General features: G+C 40.8%; 1 protein-coding gene across 1 annotated transcript; it reads left to right on the forward strand.

Moving 5' to 3' along the window:
* Positions 1-298: 298 nt before the first annotated feature.
* Positions 299-20851, forward strand: SLC40A1 (solute carrier family 40 member 1). Its single transcript, XM_063116271.1, has 8 exons — positions 299-681; positions 2505-2563; positions 9631-9790; positions 11239-11354; positions 12881-13007; positions 15397-15642; positions 16639-17292; positions 19384-20851. Exons 1-8 carry the CDS (start codon positions 636-638, stop codon positions 19701-19703), a joined length of 1728 nt encoding a protein of 575 aa, XP_062972341.1. The 5' UTR covers positions 299-635; the 3' UTR covers positions 19704-20851.
* The last annotated feature ends 210 nt before the right edge of the window (positions 20852-21061 follow it).

The following is a 21061-nucleotide window of genomic DNA, read 5'->3' on the forward strand; positions in this document are numbered from 1 at the left end:
TGGAGATTCCAGCCAGCCTCCTTAGCCCTATAAAAGGGCCCCCCCTTTTTCGTCCACTCAGTCCCAGCCTCCCCAAAGGGCACAGCGCAGCGGCCCTCGCTTCGTCGTCGTCCTCCTCCTCCTTTCAGCCAACCCTTCCCTCACGCAGCCGGGACGGAGAAGGACGGGAGGGGATATGCAGATCAGCCGGGCGCTGATAGGCCATTCCCGGGATATCCTCCACCTTGGCTCGGCCCCTCGCTTCAGCCTGTTGATAAAGAGCCGAGTCGCTGGGGAGCCCAAGCAGAGCCGAAAGGGTCAGCGTTGGCAGCTTGAGGAGGGTGGTGGGCGCCTGGCTGGGCCCCCTCGCAAGCACCTGCGCATAAGGCCATCGCTTTCCAACTTCAGCTACAGTGATAGCTAAGTTTGGAAAGACCAAAACAGAGGCAAGCCGTTGCGCCCCCCCCCCCCCTTACTCCTCTCCGCTTCTCTTCTCCACTCCTGGCTGTTGTTGTTATTGTTGTCGTCTTTGCGCGCGTGTGTTCCCCCCACCCACCCCCACTTCTTCTCTCTCCCTCTGACTGGAGGGGCTTGATAGCAACAGGCGCTGAGTGCAGAATCCCCCAAGACTGAACTGAAGGCGCAAGCTGAGAATCATGACTCGCTCAGCGGCAGAACAGCAAAACAACCAAGGATGCTGCGGTGAGTGGAGGGAGGGGAGAGGGGAGAGGGGCAGGCGCCCAAGGAAGACGGGGTGGCGGGTGGGCGCTGCGTCGAAGGCGGCTTGTTGGTCAAACGAAACCACCTCGTTTACTGTGGGGGGCGAAGAGTCCGGGCCGACTGCGTGTCGCGCGGCGGGAGTTGGCGCGTTACGCGTGTGCGGGGAGTTGTGCCCGCGCGACGGGACTGTGAGGTGGGAGCTGTCTTGTGTGTGTGTTGGCTGCGCAAGCGCCCAGCGACCCCACGACGGGAGGGAATATGAACCAGAGTTTAATCCCACGCAATACAAATGATGGGTGGGCAATAACAGTGAAGAAGAGCCTTACTCTTGTGCAGAGTCTTACTCTTGGCTTTCACTGTGACCATTGAGCAGCCGCCGTCGTCGGCTTTTCTCATGCATCTGGGAGATGGAATTTGAGGGATATTGAAGAACCCGGCATGTTTTCTCCTAAAAATTGTATGGAGTTGATATATGTATTCTAGAGTGGTGGCATAGACAGCTACCTGTTGAATATGGACCATATTTCTCCTTCCGTAGGAAGAGATAATTGTGCACTTCAAAGCACACAAAGGTACTCAATGGCCCCGTTCAGAAGACACGTTAAACCATGGCTTTCACCACACCACAGTGGTTAAGCCAGAAAGACAGAAAGACAGGCTGTGGTCAGAAGACACCATAAACCATGGCTTTAACCACAGGGAAAGGCCTTATTCCCCGTGGTTAAAGTCATGGTGTAAGGTGTCTTCTGAACACAGCCTGGCTTTCTGGTTTATCCACCGTGGTTAAAGCTGTGGTTTAAGGTGTCTTCTGAATGGGGCCTGTGAGCGGAATGACGTATAGAACTTTGCATGTTGTCTGATATGTTGTAAAGGAAGGGAGGCATCTGCAGCTGGGTTGTGCTATTTGTGTGCTGTATGACTTGTGGCATTTTTCTTGTGTTCCCATCATTGAAAGGGAAATATATGTATTCCAGTAAATTGCCTTTGTGGTGTTAGTTGCTGAGGGCTAGATGTTTATATAGGTAGGACTACGGTTGGAATTTAGTTTAACTTTCTGCATGAAATAAATAAAACTTGGGCCTCAGCCATGCTGATATCATGCCTATCTGTCCCAACTGCAGCAGTGCTTCCATGCACATGAAAATGCCTGTGGCAGAGGATACATGGGCATGGAAATAGGATTAAGGGCACAATCCTATGTATGATTAGACAAGAAAAAGCCCTATAACTCCCAGCGTTCCTCAGCCAGTCATGCTGGCTGGGGAATACTAGAAGTTGTGGGACTGTTTTGTGTCTAAACATGCATAGGATTATGCCCAAAGGTGGTGTGTAGCAAGCTTTGTGGCACACAATATCTGTCAAAACTCAAATAGACTGAAAAACCCTTTCAGCCTTCTCCAGCTTGTGGCTTTCTAGATGTGTTGGGCTACAACTCCATCGACCCAACCAGTATGGTCATTGGCTGGGGTGGGTGGGTTTTATTCCAGTCCATCTGAAAGGCACCAAGTTGGGGAAAGACATTCTATGTATTATGAGAGCTAATAAAACTCTGTGTTAAAGGGGGCAGGTGCTTCTTAGAATAAAAACTTAAATCAATGGGTTGCTGTCAAGCGACTTCAGTACCAATAGTAAAAGAAATACTTACTCATTCTTCTCAAATGTATTACTCTAAAGAATGATACCTAAATAATAGTAACAGTGATAATAAAAGCCTGGCCACTATGCAGGTACCAAAGAAAATTGGTCAATAACTCATTGAACACACTAGAATTATTTATAGCAATTTTCTGTTATTTCCATCTTAGGATCCTGTGTCCCATCTTCAAAAATTCTCCTGTACCTTGGACATGCGCTGTCCACTTGGGTAAGTAAAATACAACAATAGTAATCTACATTTGGCTAACCTGTATTATAGTGACTGGTGTACAATTACATTTTATTGTATACAGTATTTCATCAAGGGAGGTTTAATGACAGCAGTGAGGTGAAAGATCATGTCACAAATGACATCATAATTATTGTAAAATGTGCTGCAATATATATATATATGCTCTGGCACACTGATCCAAAATTCTTTAGTTAGCCCCGTAGATTTCAGTGGTACCATGATTAGGATCAGAGCTTGACAGTGCAATCCTATGTGTGTCTGCTCAGAAATAAGTCCCATTGAGTTCAGTGGTACTTACCCCTAGGTAAGTATCTATTAGATAGTAGCACAAGTCTTCTAGAGCTCAATCATATGCATATTTAAACAGAAAAAAGGCTGGGGAATTCTGGGAGTTGTAGGACTTTTTTCTTTCTAAACTTGCATAGGATTGCATGCTTAATTAACAATAGCGAAGTACCTGTGTTCAGCAAATCTGAAAGAATTTATGAAAAAATGGTATTCCAATTTCCTTTTGGTAATACCATAAGGTGCAATCCTAAGATTATTTAGTTTGATTGCATTGGAAAGTCTAAATGTGCATAAAATTGGAGTAAAACTGCTTAATAAAGCAAGTAAATGAGTAAAAAATAAAGCATATTTTATACTCTCTCTTTTTGGGGGCATTATTTGAGGAGTTTAGATTAGCTCTCTTTCAATTTCTTTTTCATGTTCTGTGGATAAGTTCAAGGTTCTGCATTATGAATTATGTAGAAACTACTTCTGGAAACTAATTGCTCAAGCAATTGGTTTTTAGTCAGTAGTTTGAGGAAGCATTTTTCTTAGCAAGTTGGAGGTAGATAGGACACTGCATTTTCAAGCAATAATAATAATAAGTCTTAGTTCAAATAAAAGCCTAGCCTTTTCCTTTGCTATTTTAAAAGTCAAATTGATTGTTATATGTTCTGGTCTACTATTATTAAAATGAATCCAGAATCTTATAGCAAACCTGTGGTTTACCATAACTAGTACCAAACTGAATATCTGTGTGAAGTTTTAGAAAAGCATCTGTTTTAGGATGGATTCAGACATTCATTTGCCACATCTCCATCTTTAATGTTCTATACTTATGAAGTTCCACCAAAAATATAAACAGATTTAAGACACAATACTATGCATATTTAGACAGAAAAATGTCAATGCCCAGCATTGAAAGGCTTTTTTCTGTATAAATATGCATAAGATTGCACCCTTAATTCACTACATTGTACTACATTTTATCCTGCCTTTCCTCCAGGGAACTCAGGGAGTATACATAGTCTGTCCATTTATTCTCACAACAACCCTTTGAGGTAGGTTAGGTTAGGAGATAACAATTAATCCAAGGTTATACCATGAGCTTTGTGGGTTGAATTTAATTATCCTGTTCTGCTAAAAAGCAATTCCATCAGTGGAACTGGGAGGGTGTGTGTGTGTGTGTGTGATTTCCCCTGCAACCCCCATCCTCACTCAAAATCTGCTCCAGAGCAGATTTTTGGGTGCTGCAGAGAGGTTTTGTGGGGAGGAGAGGGGGAGGAAGTCCCATCACACTAGCAGATTTCTGCTAGTGTGGTGTTGAATATAAGCTTGTATGCCTGCATAAAGTTATATCCATTAATACTAAAATGCAACAGCAATAACAGCTTGTGAGACTGTCTATGATACCAGTGTGGGTCTATGTAAGATACTTGATGTGATTGATGATTGTTCTATTTATCTTATTAAAGCAGAGAGTCCTGTTTAAGGATTTTTTCCTACACAAAATAATTCAATCATATTTTCAGATTGATTTTCCCACTGCAGTTGCAAATGAGTTTAAATGATCATGCATCTGTCAGAACTTAAGAAGAGCCCTGCTGGATCACACCAAAGGACTGTCTAGTCCAGCCTCCTGTTCCCACGGTGTCCAACCAGATGCCTACCATCAGGGCAATAGTTATTTTTCTACTGTTGTCCCCTAGCAGTTGATATTCAGAGGCATGTTACCTCTGAACCTGGAGGATGAATATAGCACAATGTCCATCCACAGAGTGTCACCAAACATGGTATTAAACTGGCATAGCCAAGCCACTAAGATTGATGTTGCATGAAGGTGGAAAGGCAAAAATGTTTAGGGTTGGAGTTTTCAGTGAAGCATTTTGTTTTGTTTTGCTCATTTGAATAGCCTATATCCCAACTTTCCGTTCACTGAAAAACCGTCAAGGCAGCTCTCAAACTCACGTAAAATACTTGAGGCCTGATGCAGCTAGAGTTAAGTACTGTAATTTCCATGGGAGTCAGTAGGACAATTAAAAATATGCTTATGTATGTCGCATTGAAATCAAAGGACCTTAAAAGGGTTGGGTTGCAATTCTAGGCTGTCATATTATGGGCGAACCACATGTGTAGCCAAAGGTGTTTTGAATGGGTTCACTGTAGCTGTCACTTGATGGTAATGACAACCTGCTTTTCCATTTAAATCTGGTTTGCTTTTTATACCAGGTGATCCATTATAGTAAACTTTTTAAAAGCCTCTCTAGCTGTGTGCACAGTTTTGCTCTGCTTGTGTGTATTTTTGTCTTGGATTGTGAGTCTTAATTTTGGATGGATCATGGCTCTTACTCCTTAAAATACATTCACCTTTAAAAGGTCTCCATCATATGTCCATAAAAATACATGTCTGGACTCTGAACTGCCCTTAAAGTTGGAGGAAAAACAAAAAAAATGTGGAATGTGTTTCACAAGACAGAGGAAGCAAGGCAATTTTGACTAAGAGTCATAGAAAGATGGTGACCATTCAGGCGGTGTGATTGTATGTGTGGAGTGGGCCTGCCTTCTTATCATAGTAGCTCCTCACACTCCATTGCAAACTGCCTTTGAACTTCCCTGACTTCCTTCCCATTGCAACTTGCACTACCGTGCAAAGAGAACATCAAACTGTGTTCATGAAGGTGGCACATAAGCTTGTTTGGACCACATTTATGGACATCACCCAGAGAAGATTTAGGCACCTTCAATGCTCAGACAAACGCTTGGTGTTTGCCGAATGTTTGCTAACTTGCACCCAAATGCCTTGAACTAACAAAGGCAACCTATACTTAAAAAGAGACTTCTGGATGCCAATTGTCTATTGATATCAGGTCCTATGCATGCATGCGTAGGAAAACCCATTTCATGCAGCACCTGGATGGAGAGAGGGATGATCCAGAAATCCTTACTTGGCGCAGCAGCCTTTGTGCATGTGAGAATTCTCCTCCCCAATACCAAACACATTAGGAGCCTAGGAAGCAGTCTTATACCAGCTCAGACAGTTTGTTCATCTAGCTTAATGCTATCTACTTTGTCTAGCAATGGCCTCAGGCAGATCTTTTGCTATCAGAACCTCCTGTTGAGATGAGATGCAAAGAAGGTGCTCTTATCATTTACATGTGGTGCCTCTGTTTTCTCTGATCACATTTTTGTGGGTGGATAGAGAGGGGAAAGTTGTATCACAGGTATCCCAGTTTTCCCCTCTCTAGCACAGGGATGGGGACCTGTAGAACACCTTCCAGATGTTGATGAACTGCTACTCTAATCATCCCTCACCATTGGCCAGGCTAGCAGGGGATGAGAGCAATTAGTGTCCAATAACCTTTGGAAGGTCACAGGTCCTCAGCCCTGCTCTAACAGGTGATTAGTATTCTTGGTTAGGACAGTAGTAGTTCAAAAAGGTGGGCAGGGTGGGGTGCGTGGGATACTTGTACTCAGCAGTAGATGTATGTACAGCCTGCTCCAGCTTGTGAAGATCACTGATCAGGCCCAATGTCTCTTACTGGAACATCTGTTTGTCTGATGAAGACGACTCACATAATAATTTTGGGCAAAGAAGGACTTTAAGTAGCATTGATTTCAGTGCGGCTTGCTTCCGAAGTAAAACATAGAACTATGAAGTGGTTATGGAGCTTGAATTAAGGCAAAATATAGTATCAACATTCCCTGGTTTAATTTGCTAATAGCAGCTTGTGCCACATGTAACAGCTTTATGTGTCTGACTCATGACTTTTCTCTTTGTAATGGGAAAACAAACAGGCAAAGAAGCATATTCTATTGTTGATGTTTTGTTCATGCATTATTATGTTATGAATTAACAAAATAAAATTAAAAACATTTTCATAGGAAAAAAACCCCACATTTTTAAAATAGATAACTTTGTAGGACCATGGACAAGGTTATACATTAGCTTGAATTAATGGATGCGTAAACATTGTAGACAAATATCTCTCTGTTTGACTTTGGTTATTAAATGGAAGACAAGGAATTCTTTCTATGCTAGAAAATGTTGTGCTCAGTTGTGTTTTGGGTCAGACAGCTGTCACAAACTATTACAGAGCATTTAATCAGAGGTTAACCTTGTGGTTAAACTACTACCTTCATGGAAAACTCAAAAACTTCCCTAGTTAACAATCATTTTCAGAGCCAAATGAATGTGCGTCCTGAACAATGCTGCTTCTTCACTAGACTAGTTAGAGTAAACTAGTTAGGGTAAACCTAGAACAATAATTGAGGGCCAATCCTATGGGTTGCACCCTGGCTAAATGGAAGCCTCCTTAATTGTCCCCTCAGAGAGCTGATGCCAGTTGTAGCTCCCTGATGAATACACCTGCATCATACATTTTTTTATTGCATTCACAACTTATATTTCCCAGTTTACACTTAAAGCACCTTTAGGTGTGCACCTAAAAATCTAATGTGTGGAGTTACATTTATACACTTCAGTTCAAGTCTTCTGTATGCTCTCCAAGGATTTTTATAGTCTTTCTTAGGTTTATTTATTTATTTATTTATTCAATTACATTCATATACCGCCCCACATCCGAAGCTCTCTGGGTGGTTCACAAAAGCTAAAAACAGTAAACGTTAAAAATATACAAAATTTAAAAACCATCAGAAACATAAAAACAACAGTATAAAAACAGCAGCATCCATTTAAAACAACAATTCTGGGGTCCATTTTTATCAGGTTGTTTTTCCGTGTACCCTTGCCTGTTTTCACGCATTTACCAATTGAAATGTTCTCTATTATCAGTAGTTACATCTTTTTCTGCTCCTTGTTAAAGGAAAAAAATAGCTGCCAGACATGAACATATGAAGGACTCTTTGCGTAAAGGTAGATTGATGAAATATGAATATTGAGAAATAAAAACAAAACACTGGAGACACCCATTAGCCAGGCTCATTTGGCAAATTGTATTTAAAAGGATTCATTAAATGATTTGGCCAGCCACTTGGATAATGGGGGTTGCGCCAATAATCACTACTGTGGTATAGTCTCTGCCTGCAATATAGCTTGTCTAGAGAAAATTATGGATTAACTGTAGGAGTGACCTGTCTGAAATGTGTTTGTGATACACAGCCACAGTGTGCTGAGTTACTGCTGTCTGACAGATGAGAAAAAGCCTGTGTTTGTATACATTTTTAATGGCAAGCTTATTAATACCATCTTCATAGTAGCAAGCTACAATTCTGTATACTTATTTTGAGCAACAGTCAAATAATTCTAGTTATATTTGTTCTCTCAGCATTTTCACCAATTGGAATACTCATGCTATCAGCATTGCTAGGAGAATATCAATGGTTCCAATGTTTAAGTCTGGATCTGGACCGTAGCAATTTGGGAGGGGGGATATAAGCATTCCCTCCTCCTGTTTTCATCCTGAAATTCAACCCTGCCATGAGTGGGTAAAAAGGAAAATTGATTAAAATGGCCCTCAATCGGCTTGATAAATGCAAAACTCTTCACTCCATTGGTGATTATCATGGCTATATTCTTCTTATATCAGTGAGTCAAGGTGAGAGTCGTAAAGCTTCAAGCATGGAACAAAGAATTGTCTTCAAAATGCCAGTTGATGAGGAAAGTTTATAATCAATCTGAAACTGCATTAGTAATGATTGAAGAACGTTTGGAAGTCAGTTCTTCCTTCAGGCTTGTTAGTTCTTCCTAGAAATAGCAATGAGAGTGCCACTAATTCTTCCACAAAGAGTATGTGATGGCATGACATAACATTAAGTTGCTACACATGAAGTACAATTTTATGCATGTTTACTCAGAAAAAAGCTCCACTAGGTTCAACTCATACTAAGCATGCTTAGGACTGCAGTCACCCAGCACAATCTTAAATTTGTTTACTCTGAAATAAGTCTCACTGTGTCCAATAGGGCTGGCTCCCTAGTAAGAGCGCATAGGATTGTAGCCTTAGGATGCAATCCAGAGCTATTCGTATTAATAGTGATCCTGTTCAGACGATGCACTAAGCCATAGTTAGGCTGCTAACACTTCTGTTGCAAATGGGTAGTGAGTGTGTTTAAAAGTAGTTATGTAGCCGCCATGGTTAGAAATGGTTCATGCCACATGCTATGTCATGGTTCACATGACATGCTAAGCTATAATGTTTAGCTCAAAATGTTTAACCACCATGGCTTAGCGTGTCATCTGAGCAGGGTCAATGTGGATTTTCTTATGAACATCAGTGGGATATAGACTGAGCCCATAGGTTGTTTGTGATATGCATTCAGAGTCTATTGACCTGTGTGCCTGCAGGCAGAATGCACTTTATATAAGAAAGATTATTTTTTTGATAACTGAGTAGGATAAGATTTGGAGATCAGAGTTGGCCCACATCCCGGCAGAGGGCCTTATGGCTCTTCTCCTCTTCCCTTTTGCTGCCAGTTCACCTCCCCTCTCCAAGTGCATGAGGTGTGACAACATCAAGGAAAAGAGAGTAGCAGCCTCCACTTGCCTTGAGCTTTCCTTCTGGGACGTGGTGTGGATTGAGCCCAAAGGGAAAGGACAGGCAAATGGGTAAGAGTGACTGTAAGTAGAAGGTGGGCCCACTCAAAGATGGGGCCACTCTGAGGGCATCTTGTTCAAGGGCTCCCTCAAAATGTGGAGACAATACTGTAGTGTACATACTATATGAATATCCCAAACTGCTATATTCAGCATAAGATTAATTAATTAATGTTAAAATTAAATTAATTAATGTTAAAACTATTTTTTTTTTTTATTCTAGGGAGATCGTATGTGGCATTTTGCAGTGTCGCTCTTCCTGGTTGAACTGTATGGAAACAGTTTACTCTTGACTGCTGTTTATGGGTTGGTTGTGGCAGGGTCAGTTCTTCTTCTGGGAGCCATTATTGGAGACTGGGTAGACAAGAACCCAAGGCTCAAAGGTTAGTGATGTTTTATTTATTTATTACACTTATATACCGCCCCCATAGCCAGAGCTCTCTGGGTGGTTTACATAAATTCTAAAAATTGAGATAAAAACAAGCATACAAAATTTAAAATTTTAAAACACAGAACATACACACATAAAGCATTAAAAACCATTTAAAAAAACCTAAACATGTGGGTGATTAAGATGTGCTGCCATATGCCATGTGTATGGTGTCTTGAGCTCATAATAGTAAACCCTCTGGACAATATGTTCTGTAATGAAATTATTATTATTATTATTATTATTATTATTATTATTATTATTTTAACAACATTGAATACAAAAATATAAAATACATAAAACTGAGTAAAAACATAAAACCAATACATTATTAAAATCCTAAAATCTTTTAAGACATTTTAAAATTCAACTGGGTAGGCCTGCCGGAAGAAATCCATCTTTATAGCTTTTTTAAATTCAGAAAGACCATTAAGTTGGTGGTTCTCTCCCAGCAGGCCATTTCACAGTCTGGGAGCGCAGAAAAGAAGGTTCTCTGGGTAATGGTTGTCAGCCTAGTTTTGGCTGACTGAAGTAAATTCTTCCCAGAGGACCTGAGTGTGCGGGGCGGATTGTACTGTAGAAGGCGATCCTGCAGGTAATCTGGACCCAAACCATATAGGGCTTTAAAGGTAATAACCAACACTTTATACTTCACCTGGAAACTAATTGGCAGCCAGTGAAATGATTTTAAAGTTGGTGTAATATGGTCACCCCTAGGTGTACCAGTGACCAACCTGGCATATTTTGGACTAGTTGAAGTTTCCGGACTAGGCACAAAGGTAGCCCTAAGTAGAGTGCATTGCAGAAGTCGAGCTTCGAAGTTACCAGCACATGCACTACCATCTTTAGGTCTTCCAACTCTAGGAAGGGGCGCAGTTGGTGTATCAGCCAAAGCTGATAGTAGGCACTCCGACTATCTGATATCTAAGGCTACTTCCAGATCAAGGGCCCTTATCAATGAAAAGGCATGATGCACCTATTCTGTCCTTTCAGATTTTGGGGGGGAAAGAAAAAAGATGGAAGTAGTGGTGGGAAAACACGGGAGGGTTACAAGTGGAAGGCTTCTTCATCTGAATCCCACTATTAGATTCTGTGAATGAAGCAGAGTGATTGCTTGCTAGAAGCCTTGTCTGGAAGCATCCTGAATTTATGTCCATATAATTATGTTTAGGATAGGGATGTGAAGTTAAATAAAACTGTAATAAACCTATACAGAGCGACCTAAAAACAGTTGCAAACCTGGAGACCGAACACATGAAACCAGTTTTACTTTATAAATTCAGTATTTAAAGATAAAGTTGCATAAGAAGTTAGAGCATCCTTAGAGTGTCTGCATATTTCCTATTGTCGATGTTGACATGATCGAAAGTGTAATCCCTCCCCTCCTTTTATCCCAAACAGTGGCTCAAACATCCTTAATTGTGCAGAATGCATCTGTCATTGTGTGTGGCATTCTCCTGATGATTGTCTTCATGTATAAAGCTCAGCTTGTGACCTTATATCAAGGATGGCTTCTTGTAAGTGCACAAACAAAAATCATTTGTAAAGGTTTAAGTTTTTTGTTTTTTTAAGCACACACACACACACACACACACACACACACACACAAACATTTGGTTTTTATATCACTATAATCTTTTCAGTCAGCTTTAAGCTTTGCTGGGTCATACTAGACCCTGGATTTAATGTAATGATCTATTTTCAGTGCTTATACCACACACTTCTTTTTGCTACGCCAATAAGGCTGGATCCATTTGGCTCGCAGCTGAATATTAGATAAGCTTGAATAACTGTAGTAAAGAACCACTGCAATCCTATACACACTCACCTGGTAGTAATTTCCATTGAAAACAAGGAGATTTTCTTCAAGATTTCACTGTTAGTTAGTCTTTAGTGTCAGCAATCTTTGTGGTTACTCATAGCATCTTTTTTATTTATTTAGGCTTGCATTATCCAAGGGTGTATCAGGAAATGCTCCTAATACTTAAGGAAGTGAAATGTAAGCAAGGGATAGGACAGGAGGTCTCAAGAGTTCCCTGTTCACAGGAGGAAGTGAGATGTAACTGGGGACTTACCTTGAATGGCATTTCCCTGGCTCCTTTTAGATGTGTTTATGAACTCTCTCCTCCCCTATTACACACAGATTCCTTCCATTTCCTGTTTGATTCTAACTATGCTTGCCATAATGTTTGATGCCCTCCAAACCAGAATGACAGACCTGCTTTAAACCACATTCATGATCCTCTACATCACCCTTCCCCAACTGCTTACTTTCAGATGTTCTGTACTATCATTCCCATCATCCTTGGCTATTGGCCATGCTGGCTGGGCCTGATGGGAATTGTATTCTAAAACATCTAGAGGGCACCAGGTTGGGAAGGCTGCTACACACCATGGGGTCTTGGATCATCTCAGCTGAACAAATGCTGTCATGTATGCCAAGCAGAACATGCTGTTTCATTTCCTTTTACCGTAATGACTCCTGCCAGCAATAGTTTTGTGTCTACATAAAGGGAAAAGAAGACATAGAACAGCGTTTTTGATAGCCATGATGCATCCATCCATGGGCAATGGTTCTTAGCTCAGCAAGAGGTGAATGCCCCTTCCAAGAGCCTGTGCTCAGTATTAGTCTAGTTAGAGTACCTTTGCCAGGTTCAGTGTAAAAATAAGTACAGAGGGTTGGATCCAGATTTCTGCCTGCAGAATGAGGTGAGCAGAAGATGAATTTCCCATCTCTCTTCTGTCCCAGAGCCTCTCCTCCCAAATGTGCTCCCAGGATTTGGGACCCCTACTGAAGAGGAAGGGAGAGTTTGCAAAATAATTAGATGGAAGCTCAGCAGGGTATCCTTACCCTTTGCGGGAGAGTTTCTGGGGTGCTCTGGGGACTGATTGCAGAAGAGTGAGTGGGAAAGTCATCCTTCCCCTGCCTCCTAGCATGGGTAGGTATCTGGATCCAACTCAGTGTAAAGTTGCACTTTTGCAGTTGGAGACTAAATTAGTCTTTGCTTTACTTATGTATAAAAAATTATTTTCATTTCCACAGACTTTGTGCTATATTTTAGTCATCACGATAGCAAACATTGCAAATTTGGCCAGCACTGCCACAGGAATTACCATACAGAGGGACTGGGTTGTTGTCGTTGCGGGTGAAAACAGAAACAAATTGGCAGGTGAGGTATAATGGCTTTTGGTTATCTTAATCTATTTCTCACTGTGTTCTTGGGTTGAAACAAACTGAAATCAGCACATTTTTCTGGGTTGTAGGAGTCATGAGTCAACATTGGGTTATAAAGGACAGTTTATATTCCTTTCTCACTTTTTTTGCCAGTGTTTAGAGAGAGCAAGGGAGCAGTGAATTATAAAAATGTGGATTACCAGGTGGTCAAATAGTCTTCAGTCCTTGTTATAGTTCAGCAATCAGACTGTCAAGGTTGAGCAAACAGACATTTTTAGTCATACGTGCTTTGAGCCTATACTTCGTCACTTTTTTTGCTGTGATATATTTGCAGTAAGAGGAGAGTGGTTAAGGTTCATGCTGTTTTTGCCAGGTAAGATGACTTCATGCCAACATCATCTGCAATGAGAGGAGTAGACTGCATTGCCATGTTACATTTAAAATATAAACTCTTCAAAGTTTATAGTGGAATTGTAAGAATTTACCCAGTCTAGAAAGTGTTGGCTCCTGAATTCAAATATTAGAGGAGTGAGTTTACAGCAGGTTGCAAAGAGGAGCTGTCCATCAGGAACTTTGAGAGAATATAGATAAATGAAAACAGTAGACTTCTAAGGATAAGAAATTGAAAGGATTGATGAGGTCATTAGAGTTTCGTAAGGCTCTGAGTAATTAGAAGGAGAGAGAATTATGGAACAGGGAGGAGACCTAGAAATGTGTAATTCACTTTTGTATGGATAGCATTTTAAAGCAATTATTATAATCTATCATAAAATATATTTAGGGAGTGTGAGCTAGTGAGTCTTCCCAGGTGACACTCCCATTAATTTCAGGAGCTGATTGCACAGAACCAGTTCAAAGGAGTACAGTGCTATTTCATGAAATGAATTAATTGACTGATAAGCTGCTTATGAATCTGGATCACGTTCTGCTGATTTTACTTGCTTGAGTATGCTGAATGCTTCCATATAACACGTGCTTGTATTAGTTTTCATGGAATCTCTTTTACTTCAGTCCTTATGAACCAAGGGCATATTCTACACAGAAGAGTAGATAGAGCAGGTGAATACTCCATCATGTCTGGGTGTTAGCCTGTGAACCTAAGCACATTTCTTTATTGTGGCTCTACTTCCTGCTTCTCTTCCGCATTTGCAACGAGTGAGCAGTGGCCACATGGCCCATAGAGTTCAATGGGAACAGCTCCCTGTAGCGGGTGTTTTATAGTACAACTTCACTTGCACAGGGCAGAAAATCCTGACAAATCCCAACTTATTTCAGAAGAGTCAGGTTTTCTGTGGCTTAGTTTATAACACTAAATCTGGGAAATGGAGCGGGAGGCACACAGGAGCTGACAGTGTCGTCAAAATAACCTGCAAACATCTGTGAGTGGCCGGTCACGGGCATGCTATAAAACGTTTATTTAAAGACGCTCACTGGCTACCAGTCTGTTTCTGGGCAGAATTAAAAGTGCTGTTTATGACCTATAACGCCCTATAGAGACTGGGACCCTGCTACCTGAAACACTTCCCTGTCCCATACTAGCCTGCCCGGTTCTTAAGATCTTCTGGAGAAGCCCTTCTTTTGAGTCTGCCATGTTCAGAGGCATGTTTATTGGCAATGCAAAAGAAGGCCTTCTCCCAGGCTCTGGAACTCCCTGCCATGGGAGGCTAGGTTTACTCCCACTCTGGTGTCCTTCGGACAGAAAGGAAAGACCACTTCCTTCGAAAAGGCCTTTGTAAATGGGTCTGTTGCTTTCGGTACTGTTTTTTATTATTATTCTGCAATTTTTATGTCTTTTTTGTATTTTAATGTACTGTTTAATTGTTTTAATTAATTTTAATTGTGCCTGTAAGCTGCCTCGAGTGCCATTTTTTTGGTAGAAAGGCAAGGTGTAAATCAAATAATTAAATAAGATTAATTTGGAGTAAATTCTGTTAGAAATCAATATGTACAAGGAAATGCTTTTATTTTCAACATCTATTTATTTATGAAATTTTATAATGTCCATCAACAAAGTCTTCTAGGTGGTTTACAAGAGTTATGAATCAATACAATACAAACATAATTATAACATCAAAATGTGTATTAAAAACAATATTAATACAATCAACATAAACATAGCACAACACATACAGTTAGTCTAAAAAACAGCATTGTGGAAAAATAATTAGTCCCAAGACATAAAAAATAGTCTAAAAACATGTAACTGAAAAGCCTGGGAAAATAAATAGGTCTTCACCTGGCACCGAAAAGATCACTAGGAAAGTCTCTCTGGGGAGGGTATTCCATAACATCAATGCCACCATTGAGAAGGCCCTTTTAAAATAGTGGCTGTCAGTTAACATAAGTTCAAGTACTAATTTTGTGTTTCAAATGTTGCCTTATAGATATGAATGCTACAATACGAAGAATTGATCAACTGACCAATATCTTGGCCCCAATGGCTGTGGGACAAATAATGACCTTTGGATCACCAGTAATTGGCTGTGGATTCATTTCTGGCTGGAACTTGATTTCCATGGGTGTAGAATATATGCTTCTCTGGAAAGTTTACCAGAAAACTCCAGCCTTGGCTTACAAGGCCAGTTCAAAGGTTGAGGAGTCAGAACTGAAACAACTGAACATACAGAAAGGTACCAAGATTTCTAAGAGTGTCTTTGACCAAATAAAAATGTCCTTTAGAGTAATCTCATGCATGTTTACACAAAAGTAAGTCTTATCGAGTTCAGTAGGACTTACTCTGAGGTAGGTGTGAATAAGATTGCTGCTGTATTCATTCTCTTTCATACAATTCTTCCAAAATTTATTTATTCACTCCTACCAGTTGTAACTTTAAAAAACGAAGCTTTATAAATTCTGGGTATTTCAGAGGCGAACTCCATGAGTGGAGTTGTGGTCATGGAACAGTGCATTCTTAGCTCCAGTGAAAAAAGGGGACAGCCCCTTGCTCCCTCCCAAAATCTGCTCCAGAGAATTGGGGGTCCTCCTGGAACAGCTTGGGAGATAGTGCAGGAGGCTGCAAGGAGAAGGGTGAATTGGCAAAAACCATCCCCCCCCCTTCCATTTGCCGAAACCTCTGCTTGAGTGAAGCAACTTCTGCAAACAAGTGGAAGGACTCCTGTTCATGGATGACCTGAATTTGATCCAAGCCATATATTAGAGCTCCGGTAATGAAGACAACTAGAGTTCTCAAACATTTCCCAGTGATAATAACCCTGTAATTCAAGACAAAACATTGTTTTGTAACCAACATGCTGGCATAAGTATATTACTTGTAAAGCTGCTCCATTTAAAATCAGTCAAATTTATTTTCACATATAAATGCTGTAGGATCAAGCGTGCTCGATTCCCTGGTTCTCTGATTTAAGCCAGATGTTTAGCACTGGGGTGTAATTGAATTAGCCACTGAGTAAAAGAAAGTATATAACAAGGTGTGCTCTTCTGAGTTCTAGGGTTATTTACTGTATTTGCTAACTGGACTTTTACATGTCATTAGTGGGTTTTAGAAGTCACCACTGAAATAGAAGCCACTATTGAAATAAAGTCATGTTCTAATGTATTTTTAACCTAAATTTGTGTGGTTTTTTGTTTTTTTACTGTCAACACTTAGCTCCTCTCTCTATCCACAGATGGTGAATTGAAGCCCACTGAAGGAGTCCAATTAATTGGTGAGAAAGATGTGAAAGTCTCTGAGCCCAAACTGGAGGAAGATGTCAGCTGTGTTTCCCGGATGGCTGAGCCTTTCAGTACATTCCGCGATGGATGGGTTTCCTACTACAACCAACCAGTGTTCCTTGCAGGCATGGCCCTTGCATTCCTTTACATGACCGTTCTGGGCTTTGATTGCATTACTACTGGCTATGCATACACTCAGGGACTGAGTGGTTCCACACTGAGCCTCTTAATGGGGGCTTCTGCCATAACTGGAATCATGGGTACAATAGCCTTCACCTGGCTGCGGCGCAAGTGTGGCCTAATTCGCACAGGCATCATCTCTGGAATAGCACAGCTAGCCTCCCTGGTTTTGTGCGTGTTCTCAGTGTTCATGCCTGGAAGTCCTTTGGATCTGACTGTTTCTCCATTTGCTGACATAAGTGCTAGGTTGTTTGAAAGTAATCCGTTGCCTACTATGGCACCCGAAGGCAATCTCCTTGAAATGCCCTTTACAACTGGAATGCCTCTCTTGGTCAATGGGTCTTCTTCTGATCCAGGGTTGGCCCCCGACTCTGTGCCTCTCATCTCCGTTAGCCTTCTGTTTGCGGGCGTCATTGCTGCAAGAGTTGGTAAGTTGATGCCTCCTCTCTAATAATAATAATAATAATAATAATAATAATAATAATAATATTTCTTACCCGCCTCTCCATTCTGATCGAGGTGGGGAACAACAGTAAATATAAAATATGTAAAAGTGAATTAACCCTTAATATACATTGTTAAAACATCCTAAAATCATTTAAAAACATTCTAAAATCATTTTAAAACATCCTAAAATTACACTGGATAGGCCTGCCAGAAGAGATCAGTCTTAATAGCTTTCTTAAATGCTGATAGACTGTTAAGTTGACGAGTCTCCTCCAGCAGGCCATTTCACAGTCTGGGAGCAGCAGAAGAGAAGGTCCTCTGGGTAACAGCTGTCAATCTAGTTTTTGCTTACTGAAGTAGATTCTTCCCAGAGGACCTGAGTGTACGGGATGGATTATACGGGAGAAGGAGATCCTGCAGGTAGCCTGGACCCAAATCATGTAGGGCTTTAAAGGTGATAACTAATACTTTATACTTCACCCGGAAACTAATTGGCAGCTGGTGAAGAGATTTTAAAACTGGTGTAATGTCCTGTTGCTTTAAATCAGGGGTACAGAACCTCTTTCAGCACAAGGGCCAAATTCAGTTTCATAAGCTCTCGGGCCCACCCCTCAAAGGTGGCCCCCAAGAGCAAAAGGGTGGAGCCAAAATATTAGCATATTTTAGCCTAAATCTCTTACTGCCAATAACTAGGCCTTAAGGGAGGCATTTTAACCATTTAGAATGGGGTGGGGGGAGGAATTCTGCAAAAGCTGGGAAAACATCAAATGACTGGAAGTCAGGGGAGAAGGGTGTGTGGTCCTTGGAAACACTAGAATGCTGGATTGGGACCCTACATGAGCCAAATTTGGCTTGCTGGCCTGAGGTTCAACATCCCTGCTTTAAATAAAAATCTCTACATCTCCAATAGCTGTTGATACTTTTGCTTAAACCGGATATTACAAGAAAGCCTCTAACAGCACAATAGTATGTTTACTAGGAAATAAGTCAAAGTGTGCATAGGATTGCAGCCTAAATTTGGTTCTCGTTCTCATCAGCTTTTCCAAGATTAAGGGGATGTAAAAAAGAGTGTCAAGCCTCACCTGGATATAGAATCACTTATGCAGAAATTGCAGGTTCAGGTTCCTTGCATATATAAATAGGGTTGTATCCAGCAAAAGACCCTTGTGGTTGAAAGGGTTCACTCCATCAGCAGGAGGCTTCTGATCTGGCCTAGCTTTCCCACTGAGTAGGGGAGGAGGTGATCTTTGCAGATTTCTACCCCTCCCCACCTCCAGCTGCATCCTCCTGTGTCCCCTGAAAATGTGCTCTGGAGGGCTGGGAAACCTCTGGAACAATCGGAGATGTTGTGTTGGAGGGGAGTTTGCAGATATTATCTCCCCCGCTCCCTTTCCACTAGCAAGAGCATTCTGAGCAGAATTCTGCTTGGGGACACTCCTGCTGGTGGAATAAAACCTCTGGATCCAATCCATGAACTTTGCACAATATACGAGACTAAAAATAACTTCCAAGTAAGCATGTCATCCTGACATTCCCTTTGAAAGATCCGTTGACAATGAAACAAAATTGTGTATTAGTACTAGATCGTAGAAGCCTTGTTAAGGGAACGGGCATATTGCAAACCATTTTAGAAGTTGATAGTTCACATTCCCTCATAATTATCCTGAGCTGGAAGACTTTAGGCAACAATCCCAAAAAAGGTGTAGGGAGTTTGTTTGACTTCCAAGTAAACATGAATAGCATTGTGCTGTCAAGTAATAGGCAAGCTACATATTTTTCAAGAGGTGAATGAGTTGGGGATCTTTACTTATATGTGGAAGAAAAACTTTCAGTTAAAGGCTTAACATTTAAGCATTAGTTCTTTCTTTGGTTATTTCAGTAAGGCATAGAGATATTCCCAAATCTATATTTGCAAAATCTCTGTCAACAGCTGGGGGGCGGGCAGAAAGATCATTTTATTTTTTAGAGACCCATGTTCTTTTAAAGTTGCCCCTTTTTTAAAAAAGTGTGAGATCTCCGAAGCCTTTCCCCAACAGGAATTAAACTGCATTTTCTTTTATTTGTTTCTACAGGCTTGTGGTCTTTTGACCTGACAGTCACACAGTTAATCCAGGAAAATGTGATAGAGTCGGAAAGAGGTATCATAAATGGTGTCCAAAACTCTATGAACTACCTTCTAGATCTGCTGCATTTTATCATGGTCATCCTAGCTCCTAATCCTGAAGCTTTTGGATTGCTGGTGCTCATTTCTGTTTCTTTCGTTGCAATGGGTCACGTCATGTACTTTCGGTATGCCCATAAAACCATGGGGAGGAAGGCCTTTCTTTGTTGTACACCTGAGCTAAAGTCAGTTGCTAACGACTCAGTACCTTGTGATGCATCAAATGCCTAGAGAGTTTCAGCTATGGCTTCCAATACCTATTTTTTTGCAGTCCGTGTAGAATGGCATGCTTATTCAGGGTCAGGAGCAGCTGGTGCCCCTTAAGAGGTAGGGCTCAAAGGTCTGCCCACTCACACAAGCCCCCAGCTTGCCTTGCCTTTCTGCTCCTTCTGCCCTTGGACAGGTGACCAGGTGTGGGTTTTCTCCAGTTAGAAGTGACATAGCTTATTTATTTAAGGGGAGATCTCTTGAAGCGTTAAACATTAACTACAAATGACAGCTGAGCTCTGATTTTTTTTCATTATTATTTTTTTGAAACATAGAATTTCATGCTGATTGGGAAGGGGGATTAAAATAATTTAACAAGGTATTGCATTATGTGCAATATAACTAGTGGTTTGGCGTATTTTCCTATGCAACTTAAGGTGTATTATGTTTTAAAAGAAATGGATTGCTTGGAAACATGACCACAATGTTACACAAATGAACAAAGAAGGCTATGCACTTTGTCAATCGATAGAACTCTGCTATGTGCCTGGGTTGGGGGGAAACCCCCCCCCCCTTTCTGTGATGTCTGTCCTGGTTTAACTTTAGAGAAATACCTTAGTCGCTTTAGTATACTCTTTGATAAGAAATAGTGCAAAATATTGTAGAATATATATGTAGCACTTCCTAGGAACTGATAATAAATTGGTATAAACACAAACTATAAATATAGTATTGTAAAGCATAGGCCTTTAAACATGTTAAGACCATATTTACTACTAAGCTTTGGATTCATAGTATTAAGGGCCAGAGATGTGAAATGGGGGGAACTAAGCTGTGTGTGTGTCTGTCTATCTGTCCATCCGACTCTGAGTGAGTGTGTGTGTGTGTGTGTGTGTGTGTGTGTGTGTGTGTGTGTGTGAGAGAGAGAGAGAGAGAGAGAGAGAGAGAGAGAGAGAGACAATAGCCTTTTTTTTCAAACTGGTTTAAAATATGAACAAATATTTAAGCTGAAAATCTTAACCACTGACTTTAGGGTACCCCACTGATGTCAGGAAGACTCCTCTCAAATAAAATATTTAGGAATTGTAGCTAAGGAATAATCTACCATTAGATTATGGGTGTTTTATTGTGGTTTTAATTTTTGTGAACCACCCAGAGAGCTTCGGCTATTGGGCGGTATAAAAATGTAATAAATAAATAAATAAATACCAGGAACTTCTCTATACAACACTTTCCCCCCTTGAAATGAATGAGAATTATTGCTGAAGAGCACATTCATTTCAGTGGGCTTATATAGGAGTCATTCTGAGTAGTTTGTGTGAGTGAGAGTGAGTACATGTCTTTGTATGATTTTCTTTTTAAGTGATGGCAATACTTTTGAG

Source organism: Elgaria multicarinata, chromosome 2, assembly GCF_023053635.1.
Source record: "Elgaria multicarinata webbii isolate HBS135686 ecotype San Diego chromosome 2, rElgMul1.1.pri, whole genome shotgun sequence".
NCBI lineage: Eukaryota > Metazoa > Chordata > Lepidosauria > Squamata > Anguidae > Elgaria > Elgaria multicarinata.